Source organism: Cupressus sempervirens, chromosome 5, assembly GCF_028749045.1.
Source record: "Cupressus sempervirens isolate cs-2001-9-10 chromosome 5, ASM2874904v1, whole genome shotgun sequence".
Classification (NCBI taxonomy): Eukaryota; Viridiplantae; Streptophyta; class Pinopsida; order Cupressales; family Cupressaceae; genus Cupressus; species Cupressus sempervirens.
The window spans coordinates 658,395,652-658,410,990 of record NC_143122.1 but is presented as its reverse complement, the minus strand read 5'-3'; the positions used below and the strand labels follow the sequence as shown (position 1 = coordinate 658,410,990).

Genomic DNA, 15,339 nt, shown 5'->3' with positions numbered 1-15,339 from the left:
AGAACTAGCGGAACCTAAATCATAATATCATACTTGATCACAGTGCATTGAATCTTGGCATATAATAACATAAATTAATGAAGCTACGATGCCTTACGTGACTTTCAAAGCGACTTGAAAGACTAGAAAGACTTGTGCTTGGATAATCCTTGAATTGTGATCAGCGGCAAGAGAGATATGAAATATTCAAGTAGATATGAATTCGTATTTTGATCTCTGTTTACTTTGAATTACCAGCTGCTATGGGTTTGGAAAGATTGGAGGTAAAAGAAATCAAATGCTCCTAGAACATGAAAGCCGAAGGAGGAAGGAATAAAAGGATGGTTCAATCTCGAGTATGTGACTCAATTAAAATGGAAGGTTTGACTATATGGCTTCCTACAGTTACAAGAATCCATTCAAATTTCACTCAAATCGATCTCCATGCCAAGTGTTATCGTTAAAAAAAAAAGTAAAGAATATTAAATCGGAAAGAATTGAGTTATAATTGGAGAATTATAATAATTGAAATGTTATTATAATTCGAATGTTATTAAAATCTTATATGTACTAGCAACATTATTTTATTAATTAAATTATAATGGTGCCAAATCATTTATACATATATGAACGTTTATAAATATTAATTAAAATAATATGATGAAAGATATATTAAAATCTTTTGAGATATGTTTATATTTAACCCAATTAATTTAATTTAATTATTAAATAACTCATGTGAATCCTGCAGATGTATTCTATCTCAAATCGCAAATGTATTCTAGGTCCTTTACCCGTCTGCCCAGTGATGGTGATGTTGTAAGGTCCCTCCTCGTATGTAATTATCAAATATGAATTCTCTATTAAAACCATTATAGGAGATGGAATCGGATATGAAGTAATGTGTATGTTGTGAATGTCCTATTGAAATTGAGAGCAATTGATACATCCATATTTTAATACTTAGCGATTGGAGAACTACTAAGTTATCTTGACTGTTTAAACATTAATTTGCACTAACAATGATACAAGGTGTTTCACTTGATGATGATGATGTTGATTTTGGTACCTCAACGATTAGGTTTTGTGCTTTCAGATAGTTCAGTATTTCTTAATTGGTGATGTTTATGATGTTAGGTATATGCATGCCTAACAATGATTATTCTAGTATTTTAATCTGAATTAATGAATAAGCTATGTTATATTGATTATGTGATTACTGATGATTTAATGTGAGTAGAAATGACTTAAATTGTTAATTATATGAAAGATTCATGTTTGATTTATGTAACTATCCAGATAAGTTTTGAATATATGTATGTAATTTTCTTGGGCTACTGATGTGTGCAATGAGTGTGCAGGATATTTTAGCCGGAAGAACTAACGAAGAAATGAAACTGAACCCTATGTACCGATTGTGGAAACCAAGGTTGAATCTAACAAAAGATGCAAACCTCGTTGTTCGTGTTTTATTTGTATAGTGAGATGAATGAATGTATCATTCTGTAATCAGTAAATGTTAATGTTTCATAACAATGATTTTATAGTATCGCTTGACACTCGTGAATTGTATATACATTCCAACATGATAGTTAGGATTAACCGAGTACCCTAAAAATCTAAGTTGGACTAGGTTAGTGACCTTTTTACTAATCAGCTAGTAACCGAAGTTAATTACCCTAATCAAGATTAGTGAGTAATCTACATTTTTGAAAGTTGTTAGAAGTCCTAAAAATTTTCCTAGCTTTTGATAGGTCCCTAATTAATCCTAAAGGCCTTAAATCATGAAATCTAAGTACCCAAGGGGTATGGTTGGGGGCATTTTCCACCCCAACCCTTTTTGTTGACTTTTATGGTCACTCAAAAACCCTCATATTTGCTTTATTGTGAAAATTGAATATTTTTATGATGAGTTGGATAACTTTAACTCCACCTTGAGGCTAGCCTTATATCTAGTTGAGTTAGAAGACTCTAGAACTTTTAAGCAAGTGGAGGAGTTATTGCTTTTTGGAGTGGTTGAATTTAGGATCTTATTTAGAGGCAATTTTGAGAGGGTTTGAGTGTTCACCCAACCTCTAGTTTTAGAGTGAAAATCAGGATTGAAGGAGAAGGAGAAAGAAGGGAATCCTCATCTCAAACTTGTTCAATTTCCATAACTCGATTTTGAAGGTAGGAATACTTCACCTTATTTTGTTCATGTTGTGCTTCATGTTTCAGTTTTATCGTTTATGTATGTTCGTGTGTGTGTTGAGTATGTTGGGAGGGATTGAAACAGATTTCTTAAATGTTTTTCCTTCGTATTTTTGCTTTAAATTTCGAAGGGATTGTATGGGTGTATTGGCATTACTCACCCTCAAATAGGGCAGAAGTGGCCATGTATGGGAGGAGGTCTTTAGTTGGACTCCAACAATGCAGAGTCTCTTATCAGGATGAGAAGAGGAAAAGAGAGTAGGGTGTTATGGGTCTCTACTCGTCAGCACAAACCATGTGTTTGAGTTTTGAAATTTGATAAGTAAAAGAACGAATGTCCTTGTGATATCAACCCCGAAAGGGCATCTGTGAAAGAACAGAAGTTCTTGAGATTTTAGCCCCAATTGGGCATATGTTATGGTGTTGTGTCTAACCTCTCCTATTGGAAAAATCCACCTTCTCGCTAGTCAAGTTCTATGTCGAACCTGTTGTGCAAACTGGGATGGGAGTGAATATTTAATTTTGTCTTCATGTTATGATTGGTTGTCTCCCTATCAGTTTTCGTTCTCTCCATGATCACTGTGATGTATTGTAGACTTCGTAATGGTTTCCCTATTGAGGAGCCAAGAAAGAAATTCAGAATTGTTATTGAAATTCAATTATGTTGGAAGTTTTCTCCTTGGGATATTATTCCTGTGTAAAAATGTTATATTTAAACTTATTATTGAAATGGCAAGGATGTCGGGTTTTCTTCCTTGTTCTTTCTCAGCAAAGCCCTTGAATCAGGTGGTTCAATAAAATGAATGAAAAATGATTGAACCACGTGTGTTGATAAAAAAAGAAATGAGTAATATTCCTGCTTATGATATTTCTGGTATTTCAGTTTATGTATATGTTTTCTTGAAATCAGATCTAATGATGTTTCACCTTCCTACGGTATTCTTATGTTTCGAAATCTTATTCATTTGATTGAGGTTAATTATATAACATGGTGATTTATATATATATATTAAGTTATGCAATTTAAGTTTTAAAATATGTTAAGAAAATTTGCATTTGATTGGTACTTAAATTTCGTAATTATACCTGAGTATGAGGAAGTTAAGTAATTCTATTCGAATACTATGTATTACATTTAATCTTATTATCAGTTTTTTTTTTTTTTAAATAGTTGTTAGTGTGTTTTTTCCCTGTGTTTTGGGCATGACAGATGCCCTGCCTAATTCTTTTCTGGCAAAACTTCCACCCCTTCAACATGCTTCCTGCAAGGAATTTCTCCATAATTAAATTTAATAATCATAACAGTTAACCTTCATCTTAATTCCATGAGTTTGTGATTAACGATCAACTAAAAGGTCATCTTCACTTGAAATCACGATGACTATCTTACCATTTCGTCAGATTATAACAAATTAAACAGCCAACTGACTTCATGTGAACCTCAACGGCTATAATTCAAATTAGGTCAAAAATTGAGATGTAACATACCATTCCCCTTATAGTTCATTGTCCTCGATGAACTTGAAATTGCAACGAACATTATAAAGGAGTATTTTAAAATTGGAATGTAATGTACCATTCCCCTTGTGGTTCATCGTCCTCGATGATCTTTGCAAATTAGACACTAAAAGAATATTACAAATACAAGATATATGTATAACATTGTGATATCATCTCTTTTCTCAATTGGGTCAAAATCAAAATCATAATCGAAACTCAAGATCCATTTTTATTTTAAAGTTTCCAAAAAGATACTTGCATGGTAACATAAAATTAAATACATACTCACCAGAGTTCTCTTTATCGTACTTGTGTTTTTCTTAGCATCATTTGAGTTGATTCTATTTTGTATTCCTGTCATACTCATGTAGACACTCTCCATATCATTAGTTTGATTCCATATTGATATGTTCATTTAAGAGGATTTTCGGGGTTCAAGAACTGAAGGTAAGATAAGTATTTAAAAATTGAAATTCTTCTACTAGCAAGTTCTTGATCTTAATTTAAATCACTTATACATACCATTTGGCATAAAGCACTTATTAATGGATAGATCATCCTAGTAAACTTACATATCACCTAAAAAAGATATTAGATCCATGTTTTTCCATTTATGTAACCTCGGCCTCTTTGCCCATCTTATCTCAATAGCATTTCATTATAATGATCCTCTCATGATAGAATACAACAGCTTAATATGTAAATCAACATCATGCATATTATACATGTATAGCAATGTGTCAAAGGATAGAAACATGATATACTATGCAAGATCATCAATTCAAGATCATAAGCATCTGAAACAATTCATAAGATTCTTATCGAGTGGCTCATTATTCATCTGTAAATACTTGTAAATTCATCTTTTTCATTTCTGTGATTTAGGCTTCCATGCCCATCTCATCAAAGTTTACATCTGTAAACAAGCATTGACAGTTCCAATTATGCAAATGTGTTTTACTCCTTACTAGAACACATAATGGTCTTGTCGTTTAACCAACATCAAAAAGGATCATGGTTCACAGTTTCGTTTTCCTTCAATTCAAGTTCAAATAGGTAACAATTTATTGTTGTCATTAATTACATAAGAATTATTTAGCCATCGTGATGGATTTAGATAACATTTTATCAAGATTAAATAAACTATGTTTGGATTGCGTAAGCCTCAGCATCTGGACCCATTTTAATCTTCTCATTCTCAACAAAGAATGGCCCTCCCTCCAGGAATAAGGCATATGTATCATTCTGGTACTGCCATGTAAGTATTCAGGTGGGTTGAAGTCCCAATAGTTATTCAACAAAATAACTGAAGCGTCTGGACAATCAAGAAAGATCACTTGTTCCAACAAATCTGCCTAATTCCACCCTGGTCAAGGATTTCAAATTGTGGATCGACAAACCCAATCTCCACCACTCAACTTGCCAATCCTTTTTATCTTTTTAATTAGGTTTCGTCTTTATGATATTATAGTTTATACATTTCTCCACTTTATATCATTTCAGCCTTCCTGGCTATTTTGAATGATTTCCTAGTGTGATTTTCCAGTTATGCAAATTAAATCTTTTCCAACATTGCATTTTCAGTTTTTAAAAAACAGTGCTAGACCCAAGGTTTCAGTGTTGAACCCAACGCTCTGATTCCATATGTAACATCCGGTTTCCCAAGTCTAAAATAACATCTATCATACTCAAAGAATACAGTTATTACTTTGTTTCATAGGAAAATAGTTATATCATTTCATATTCATGTGAATAAGATTTATCGTTAAAATCAGTTAAACAAAATTTCTTAACTTAAAAACTTGAAGTACCATCACATGAAATTATTACAGAAATTGAAAATTACATACCTCAAAAAACTAAGATTGAAATCAACTAGGGATACTTCTGCAACCACCCGGGTTAGTCCACAAATACCTCTATAAAATACCACAAAACGACTTCTATCCAATCAAATGACGATTATCATTAAATACCATTATATAAAATTAGGGCATCACATACCACTGTATCAATTAGCGCATTGTTTACCTTCGGTTTATTTAGGGCTTCTGATACCACTATCTCACTTAGGGCTTCTGCTACCACGGATTCAACTAGGGCTTCCAATACCATGGATTCAATTAGGGCTTCCAATATCACGGATTCAATTAGGGCTTCCAATACCATGGGTTCAATTAGGGCTTCTGATACCATAGTATCATTTAGGGTTCCAGCCATCTCTCAATCAATTAGGGCTTCAGATTCCTTTCCCTCCAATTACTTAACTGTGACAGTATCTCAAGATTAGAAAATATGCTTATATTCGATATTCATATAAATGAAAAGCAATCCATGATTCTATCTCTTATATCTAGGTGTAAAATAATAGTAACAATGAAAATAACTCAATTTAATCTTACCTCCTCATAAATAAAAGTGATATTACCTGTTTAACAATTGATTGTATAACTTATCTCTGTCTGACGCACATTTGACACCTTGGGAAGACGTGAAACATTGTCAAGGGCTTAACCATCCAACCTCAGACCAAATCTTATCCCCTCACGATCGCTAATGAGAAAGGCCCTCCCTACCCGGAACAGACAGGGGACATCTTGCTATCCACTGGGCTTCCTGGTAATTTAACATGCAACTTGGCAGCAAGAGATCACAATTTATGCATTAATTCATATTCAAAAAGATAATCGTTGTTCTGCCATAACTAGTACTAATTCATATTGTTGAGGATTCCTTTCTCTCACCTCATCACCCATCTTCTTGGCTACACAACTGGGTGAGTCCCTGGTATTTGGAATTCTCAGAGCAGACGGCTATATCAATTATTCAAGAAAATTACATACAACCATCATTTCACATTCTAAAATTATGTTCTTTAAAGATCTCAAAATTGACAACATTATTCATGAGTGGAGCATGCATGAGCTAAAGTAATGTTTTATGTATTATTTTTATGAATACTGATGTCAACCTCAATTTACAAGTTCTCTACACCTTCTCACCTTATTCAAGCCTCCAAGCCAATGATTCCCAAGTGTTATCATACTATAATTGCCTCAAAACACTTCACCTTCTTCACCATATACTGGCCTTTTCACCTGGTGAATTCCTTGGTGAACTGGTTTCAATATCTCACTGTCATTTATTTATATTAAACAGGACGAAATTGATTTCCAATTGGGATTATAACTGTCTTGCCATTTACCATAAATGTTTCAAAGAAATTCTACATATTCGGAAATAAATTAGATTAAAGAAAATATCAGACTTATGTATAATTCAATGTAATATAATCATAGAAGTCAATTGACTAATTTCCAAGGAAGACGACAGTCCTTACAAGGAATAAGACAGACTTATCAAGGAATATTCAACAGACTATATGCATTAAACATTGTTATATTGTCACCAAGGAAAACTCTACAAAGGAAAAACGGTAGGCTTCATGCGTCAAACAATGTTATATTGTGAAGAAGGAAAGTCAGAACCAGTGAAACCTAAATCATAATATCATACTTGGTCGCAGTGCATTGAATCTTGGCATCTAATAACATAAAGTAATGAAGCTACAATGCCTTACGTGACTTTCAAAGCAACTTGAAAGACTGGAAAGACCTTGGATAATCCTTGAATTGTGATCAGCGGCAAGAGAGATATGAAATATTCAAGCAAATATGAATTCGTATTTTGATCTCTGTTTACTTGGAATTACCGGCTGCTATTGGTTTGGAAAGATTGGAGGTAAAAGAAATCGAATGCTCCCGGAACATGAAAGCCGAAGGAGGAAAGAATAAAAGGATGGTTCGATCTCGAGTATGTGACTCAATTAAAATGGAAGGCTTGACTATACGGCTTCCTACAGTTACAAGAATCCATTCAAATTTCACTCAAATCGATCTCCATGCCAAGTGTTATCGTTAAAAAAAAAAGTAAAGAATATTAAATCGGAAAGAATAGAGTTATAATTGGAGAATTATAATAATTGAAATGTTATTATAATTCGAATGTTATTAAAATCTTATATGTACTAGCAACATTATTTTATTAATTAAATTATAATGGTGCCAAATCATTTATACATATATGAACGTTTATAAATATTAATTAAAATAATATGATGAAAGATATATTAAAATCCTTTGAGATTTGTTTATATTTAACCCAATTAATTTAATTTATTTATTAAATAACTCATGTGAATCCCGCAGATGTATTCTATTTCAAATCGCTAGGCCTTTTACCCGTTTGCCCAGTAATGGTGATGCCCTATCTAATTCTTTTCTAACAATACTTCCACCCCTTCAACATGCTTCCTACAAGGAATTTCTCCGTAATTAAATTTAATAATCATAAGAATTAACCTTCATCTTAATTCCATGAGTTCAGGATTAACGATCAACTAACATGTCATCTTCACTTGAAATCACAACGACTAACTATCTTACCATTTCGTCAGATTATAACAAATTAAACCGCCAACAAACTTCATGTGAACCTCAACGGCTATAATTCAAATTAGGTCAAAATTTGGGATGTAACATTTATTCTGAGATGGTGCGTGAGAACTCTGCATGAACCAAGTTCTATAGTATTCAAGCCTGTCTCTATCTACGTCCACCCAGCTGTGATACAGCAGTAGGCATTGCACGTGACAGTTGGCAGTAGCAGGTTGTCACTCCAAGTCATTCCACAGGAATGCTTCACATAGGTTCCATCAATGCAGCATTAGCAGATAGAAGTTTACAATCAGAACAGCAGTCAGGTGGTCGAAGATTGCGGGAGACTGATAATGGCTTAACAAGAACTCTATAGAAAAGCAGCATGGGTAGCCCGTCTTCCAACCATTGGGCAATCAGCAAACATTGAGGTCAGGTCTGTACTTCCCTCTCCAAATCGCATGTTACAGTATTGTTTGTTTATGTACTTCGCCAAATATTGAAACCTAGCCAATGGTGTTTAACATTCAAAACTAAATTGTTGTTACTTTCATGAACCGATAATATACCTTGTGATATTGTGTCATTGTTGACGTCTATTTTGAAGTCACGGTTTTGTATTAATAATACAATTATTCTCTGGTTCACAAGTTCAAAAATCAGTAAAACAGTGTTAATAAGCTAATTGCTTAAGATTCTTTGGATGCACACCAACTGTTTGACGAAAAGTCAATAGTTCAGATTTCAGTTTTATCTATCAAATAAAGAAGGGATTTTACAGCAGTATCACAGCTTATCACCAGGGTTTCATGCCATCTGTTTGATAAAATACCTCGACTAAACCGGAATTCTTTTATCAAAACTAGCAGAGTTCATTACACCGAGAGACAAATTGATTGTCAGGACCAAACATACAAAAATTATTAAATTTATTTATTTATTAATATTGAGGACATTACTGATTACAACACATTGAATGATTGTACGTGTTCTTTTGCATTTCAATTCATGTGAGTAGCCATGATTGACCAACCCTCTAGGAGTAGCCATGGTGGATATTATGACATAACACAGATATCGTGAAAGGATTCCTCCCTTGCTAAGAGGGAGTGTTAATGTTGTTGTAGCTATGGTCAGATTCTTCTAGACCGACACAAATAGCTTTAAGGTCGTAATAATATAACTATTGTGATATATCATATAATAATAATATTAATTATTATCGATAATAATATTGTTATATTAAAAATATTATTATTATATTATTATTGTGATAATATAATTATATTAGTTTGACAATAAAATTAAAATAATATTGTGAATGCATAATTATATTATATATAATTGTTAATAGAATTCTATATTAATTATATAATCAACTATAAGAGATAATTATTACAGTAATATACTAATATAATATAATTATTAAATTGTAATTGATGAGGGCAATTTGGAAATATGGTGACCTTTAGCGAAGGGGCATGACAGATAAATATAGAGGAAGAATAAATCTCACCTCTAATTATTCAACACACATATTTGCATTATGGAGAAGCATAAGTGGAGGGAGATAATCGGGTATTATCTATGGTTAGGAGCTAAGTCACAAGGTCCGAGTTCGAGTTCGACGGCTATGAAGTTCGGAAGAAGTTCGACAATCAAAAAAAACTTGTAAAAATTCGACACTAAATTCGTCCAATGTAATTTTTTTAAATATATAAGTATATATTATATTTATTATTATATTTTTTAATAATTGATAGATAATATAAAATAATATAAGTATTGACATGTTTAATTATAAGTATATACTATTTATTATCATATAATATAAAAAAATATTAACATGTTCTAAGATTTGATAAATAATATAAAATTAATAATCGTAATATATTAATAATAGAAAGAAATTTATACTTATAAACTAAACCTAAGATTAAATAATCTTAAAACATTAACCATACTATAATAAAAATTCAAAACTATTAAATAAAGTCTAAACATAAAATTAAATAAATAATATGAAAACATTAAAAATCATATTCGTGCCCCAAACTGCCGACGGAGGGGAGGAATCGAAGTGGAGCTTTTTGTAGATGTCGTTCGCGGGGTATGAAGATTGTGTTGCAGATGGCGTCTACGAAATATGAAGATTGTGCTGCTGAAAGTAGATGGGAAAGCAGACAACCCACGACCTAACAAACATTACACGAACTCCCCCGTGACTGTACACGGATTCATCTGTACATGGACTTCCCTTCACTCACGGTTTTATTAATAGCGACCTACAACTTGCACTTATGGTTTCAAAACGACAAATTTTAGACAAATTTATACAAATTTTTAAAAGAAAATTTAGGTTCGCCAATTTTCGAACCCGGAGCCGGAAATTCGGCGAACCTTGTGACACAGGTTGGGAGGGCAATAATGGAGTATTGCTCATGGTTCAACGAGCAAACAAAGAAAAACAACAAATAACAAACTATTTTTTATTAGAATAATTAAGAGCAAAGAAAAAAATTTAAAAGAGGGTGGCAGCAAGTTAAGTCCACTTTTTGGCCAAAAATTGAATGTTTTTTTTTTTTCCAAATTCATCATGTTTGACCTAAATATTTGAAACACTTAAGAGATTGAAACTAAAAAAGGTCAATAATAAAAATTGTAGAGCTCTAAGTCTACTTTCCAAATATGGAATTCATCTAAATACCTAGATGATACAATTTCATTTTAAAAAGGCGTTACTAAAAAGTTAAAAACTACATTTTATTAGTCTCTTTTTCAGGACCGTACTATGTCTATGTATAACAAGCACAACTTGACCTAAATGAAACTTTTTCTCTGAATCCTTTTGGGACATGCTATGTAACACAATCAAGATTGATGACTATCCTTTAGCATCTTTTTATTGAATTTTTTTTTATTAGGCATAGTAGTTATTTGTAGAACCTCTTGTGTATTGCAAGCATAATTTGACATAAAGATATTATTCCTAAAAAAAATTCAAGTGTATAGAATTTATTGTAGTTTGATGTCATATTATTTTTTTTTAAAGCAACCTTCAAATAAAAAAGTTATTAAAATAAGAAGACAGCTTGTCATCTCTACTTTCTACACTTATTTAAGTAGACATTGATTGAAAATTTGAAAAAATAATCAAATTTTTAAAAAATTTCATATTTGGAATCGTCATAGTCTAATTTGTAATGGGGTTTTTGAATCAAAATATTCTGCAGAAAATACGATCTGATACTTGGCCAAATTGCATATTTTGTTTACAAATTGAGATGGCCTCAAGGTTAAAATCAAACTAGTTTCAAGGGTAGAGGTTGGTTAACCAAGCCTTTTCCCAAAGCTAAACCAGAAGCTATTTTCGGGGGAAGATATCAAATTTTATGAAATGGGGTTATGTTCCCTATACATGACCCCATCATAAAAATGTCACCAATTTTTTAATAGGTTGTGAATTTGGAAAAAAAGAAAAAAATAGAAAAAAAAAAAAAATTTTGAAGCGTGACCCTATTTGGAACACAATCACGTTTCACACACGGCCCCATTTTAAACAAGCTCACATTCATGTATTCTGGTTTGGGGTCTTTGTGGCACACAAGAGCTCAATTCATATTTAAGCTTGGGAACTCCAATTAGAACACTACCTTATTCCATATTAGCATGAATCCGTTTCATGGAGATACTTTTCGTGAAAATGGCTAAATGTAAAAATTCCCCCATAAGTGGGCTTAAACTTCTTGCACTTATTCAAGACTCAAACCCTGGTACAAGAATTAACAAAGAAATAACAATAAATCTTATCAAACTAAAGATATAACAAATAAGAATTCATTAAAGATTCTAATTATGTACAAATAAAAACTAACACAATTCCCAAAGGACAACTGAAAAATAATTTTAAAAAGTTAGAATCTGAACTAAAAAAAATAAAACATACATAATTTATATTAATATTCTTTATAAGAACTTAATCATTTTTTACACTAATGCTTCTTGCTCACAATCTTTTTTTTCTAAATTTGTGATAACATCATTAAATACCCTACAACAAACTTTAAATAGCAACAATAACTAACTCCTCTATTTAAGGATATATTACAACGTACATACATTGGCTGGTCCTTCCTCACAAGCTCCTAAGATCTTCCTCACACTATGTGTTTCCTTTTCCATTTGTGAAATTTTAAAATATGGAAATTCCATCGAAGATTTGAGGCTAAAAACTCGCTGATAACCCTTGATAGTCCTGTGAGCGCATCTCCATCTCCTTTGTTACTTCATGCATGTCAAACTACATGTGATAGCAAACTTCTAGAGTCTCTTTATAGCCATTGCGCATATTACTCCTACAAACTTCAACTGTAGGATGCACAAATACCTAATCTGATTTAGGATGAAACAAGTTAAAACAAAGGCCCTACATGTCATTTTGATAATGGCAAGTCTTTAACCCTAAATATCATTTTGATATAGGCAACTCTTTATCCCTAAACATCATTTTTATCCTGCCATAAACTCACGCAATCTTTTATTCACTTCAACAACCACATTAATCACTGAAGGAGCACAAATCAGGTAAGCGAGAACAAAAAGCTTTAAGTCATGACAATCAAAGATCATCACTGCTTGGAGAGAGTCATTGGTGCACCTATCAGTCACTAGAGCACCTAGAGGGTCAACTACTGTGCCTGCTAATCGCCAAAGCACTGGGGTCACTGCTGAACTTGGAGGATTACCAGAATAACCAAAGGTCCCTATAATTTGATGCAGTTTCTGGAACCTTTATGTGTGCTAAGAACTCTATCTTGTTAATTTGTGTTTCTTTGAGACCATTATGAGTATGTCGATCTCTTTCTAAACCAAAATATTCCTCATCGAAATTCCTTAACACTCTAGTTGTCAGTGATTTTAACATTTTTTTGTATTTTTCAGAGGGTGATGGTGATGTAGTTATATACTGTGCAAGTCAAACTTGGTACAAGAGGATTTCTCCAACTGTTCTAGCAGATGACTAATCAAGCAAAACATAGAAAGAGGCTGTCTTCCTCTTAATTCCATAGTAAAATATTAAGTTGTGTAAGATTATTTATGATACCCTTCTAATGTTGCATACAAAACTCTGCCACCATCTGGGTTTTGAAGGTATCTATGTCTCAAACATTGTCATCTAATTGTCCTCCATATACTATAATATTACTATTGCAGAACATCATATTCCTTTTTATCATGCTAAATCTACTAAAATTCAGCTCTTTCAGCAAACCAATGCCTGTGTTAACTATTTCCTTTTTGAAGATAGTAATTTTTTGCAATCCAAAAAAAGTGTTTTCTGTGTTTTCTAGGTAGATGCAAAAATAGCAACACAATCTACCCATTAAACACAGAAAACTATTGCCTTTTTGTTTTTTTAATACAGAAAACAAGTAAAAACAAACAAAGTAACATGGAGACCAACCTTAAAATAGTTTCCAACAGGAGAAACAAATGTAATGAATGTAACTTCTGGAGCTGGGCCAAGTCCTAGAATTGGACCACTACCCATTAAGAGTATACGAATATATAGTGACCCTTTGCCATAAGGTGGTATCTGCAACCACATGCTAATATGATTATTTATCCACACACAGCATATTAGGAAGACAAAACTAATAATATTGGAAATCACAAAACAAATATTACCCAGCGTTTGTTGGCCAATACTGTTTGCTTAACAGCATTCACAAATTGTTCCACCGATGGAGCTGGCATACACAGACGGTCTGCACCCATTTGCATCCGGAGGGCATTCTCTTCTGGACGAAAGAGAATGGTTCTACCATCGGTTGTTCTATATGCTTTTAAGCCTTCAAACAATCCCTGAGAACAATAAAGCATTAACTTAGAAGAACTTCACCATAACAGAGATTTTATAGACTTACAGAAAATTTTGCTACAAAGCAATATGAACATGGTAACAGTTTTATATCCTTCTCAGCCTCCTATAAGGTGGGCTACAAAGTAAGTTCGTAAAAGATATATGCATTCAGTAAGCTGGTAACATATAGATACTCTCAGTTCCATTCCTATATGCATGTTTGCAAATTTTTATTGGAATTATAGTCTATAATAATATGTTATAGCTCTGTATACCTCAGAATTATGTTGTTTATGAAACAATATGGTAGGATTGAGCATTGGATTTTTAATATTTCATGAATAAGAGGACACATTGAATTTAGTTTTTACCTTTACAGGAATTTTATACTGTGGACAATTGGGGAATCCGATTGGGACACTCATTTGTGCCGTTTTGGTCAGTGGCAGAGGACCTCTCATACATTTGTTCAGCTTCTACTAACAGTTTCTTTTAGACACCTAAGTGCTCATGATTTTTCAAGCACATCATTTTGTCATTTAAGTATGCATTTAGTGCAGAAATATTGATATGTTTAATTGTACAATGTGATCCTGTGAAACATCCAGGAGGCACTTGGGTGAAGGTTTACTTGAAGACCAACTACCTATATCAGACCACAAAATTCAGTTATGGATAGGGTATAACGGGTACAACCTACAAATTGATTCAAGAGCCTACTATCTGGTGGCAGTCAATAACCATTTGAAGCATAAATAGGCTCAGAGTGATCAGCTGAGAGCAGTCCGTGCTTAGTTGAGAAATGACAATCATATGTGACGATTGATTGACTTTTCACTTTCTAGATATCTTGAGGACCAAAGCTCACTATAGAAACCTGATTTTGTCTTTGTTCACATTGGTACTCAAGTTTTTATGCACAAAAATTCTAAATCCTTTAGTGTCAACATACAGAGGAGACCACCATTGGAAGCATAAATGGACTTTAGGAGATCAGCAGAGAGCAGTCCATGCTTAGTCAAAAAACGACAATCAAATCTGGAAATCAATTGATTTGTCACTCTCCAAATATTTTGAGGACCAAAGCTAACTGTAGAAGCCTAATGTTGTCTTCGTATAAATTGGTACTCAAGTTTTGATGCACAGAAATTCTATTCCTTTGGTGTCATAATACAGAGGAGGCTTAGAAATAAAGAAACCTTTATTAGCAGCTACTTTCCTTGTTTTTCCAATCACAAAGTTCTAGTTAATTTCCCATTGTGTCAGGAAGTCATTCACAATATTTCCATTGTATCATTTGTGTGTTGTAGATGATCTGAAGATCATTCTCTTCTGCTGCTGGTTTAAAACAAATACGCCAATGAAACAGTA

The 15,339-nt window shown here is 32.8% G+C and overlaps 1 protein-coding gene across 1 annotated transcript in view; it reads right to left on the bottom strand.

Annotated features, from left to right (window-relative positions):
- Nucleotides 1–15,339, bottom strand: part of LOC149557602 (branched-chain-amino-acid aminotransferase 3, chloroplastic-like) — a 143,127-nt gene that overhangs the window by 71,558 nt on the left and 56,230 nt on the right. Inside the window, exons 4-5 of the mRNA XM_089832242.1 lie at nucleotides 13,794–13,970; nucleotides 13,570–13,701 (exon numbers count right to left, since the gene is read on the bottom strand). Coding sequence (XP_089688368.1) covers nucleotides 13,570–13,701; nucleotides 13,794–13,970 — 309 coding nt within the window. The remainder of the gene's footprint in view (nucleotides 1–13,569; nucleotides 13,702–13,793; nucleotides 13,971–15,339) is intronic.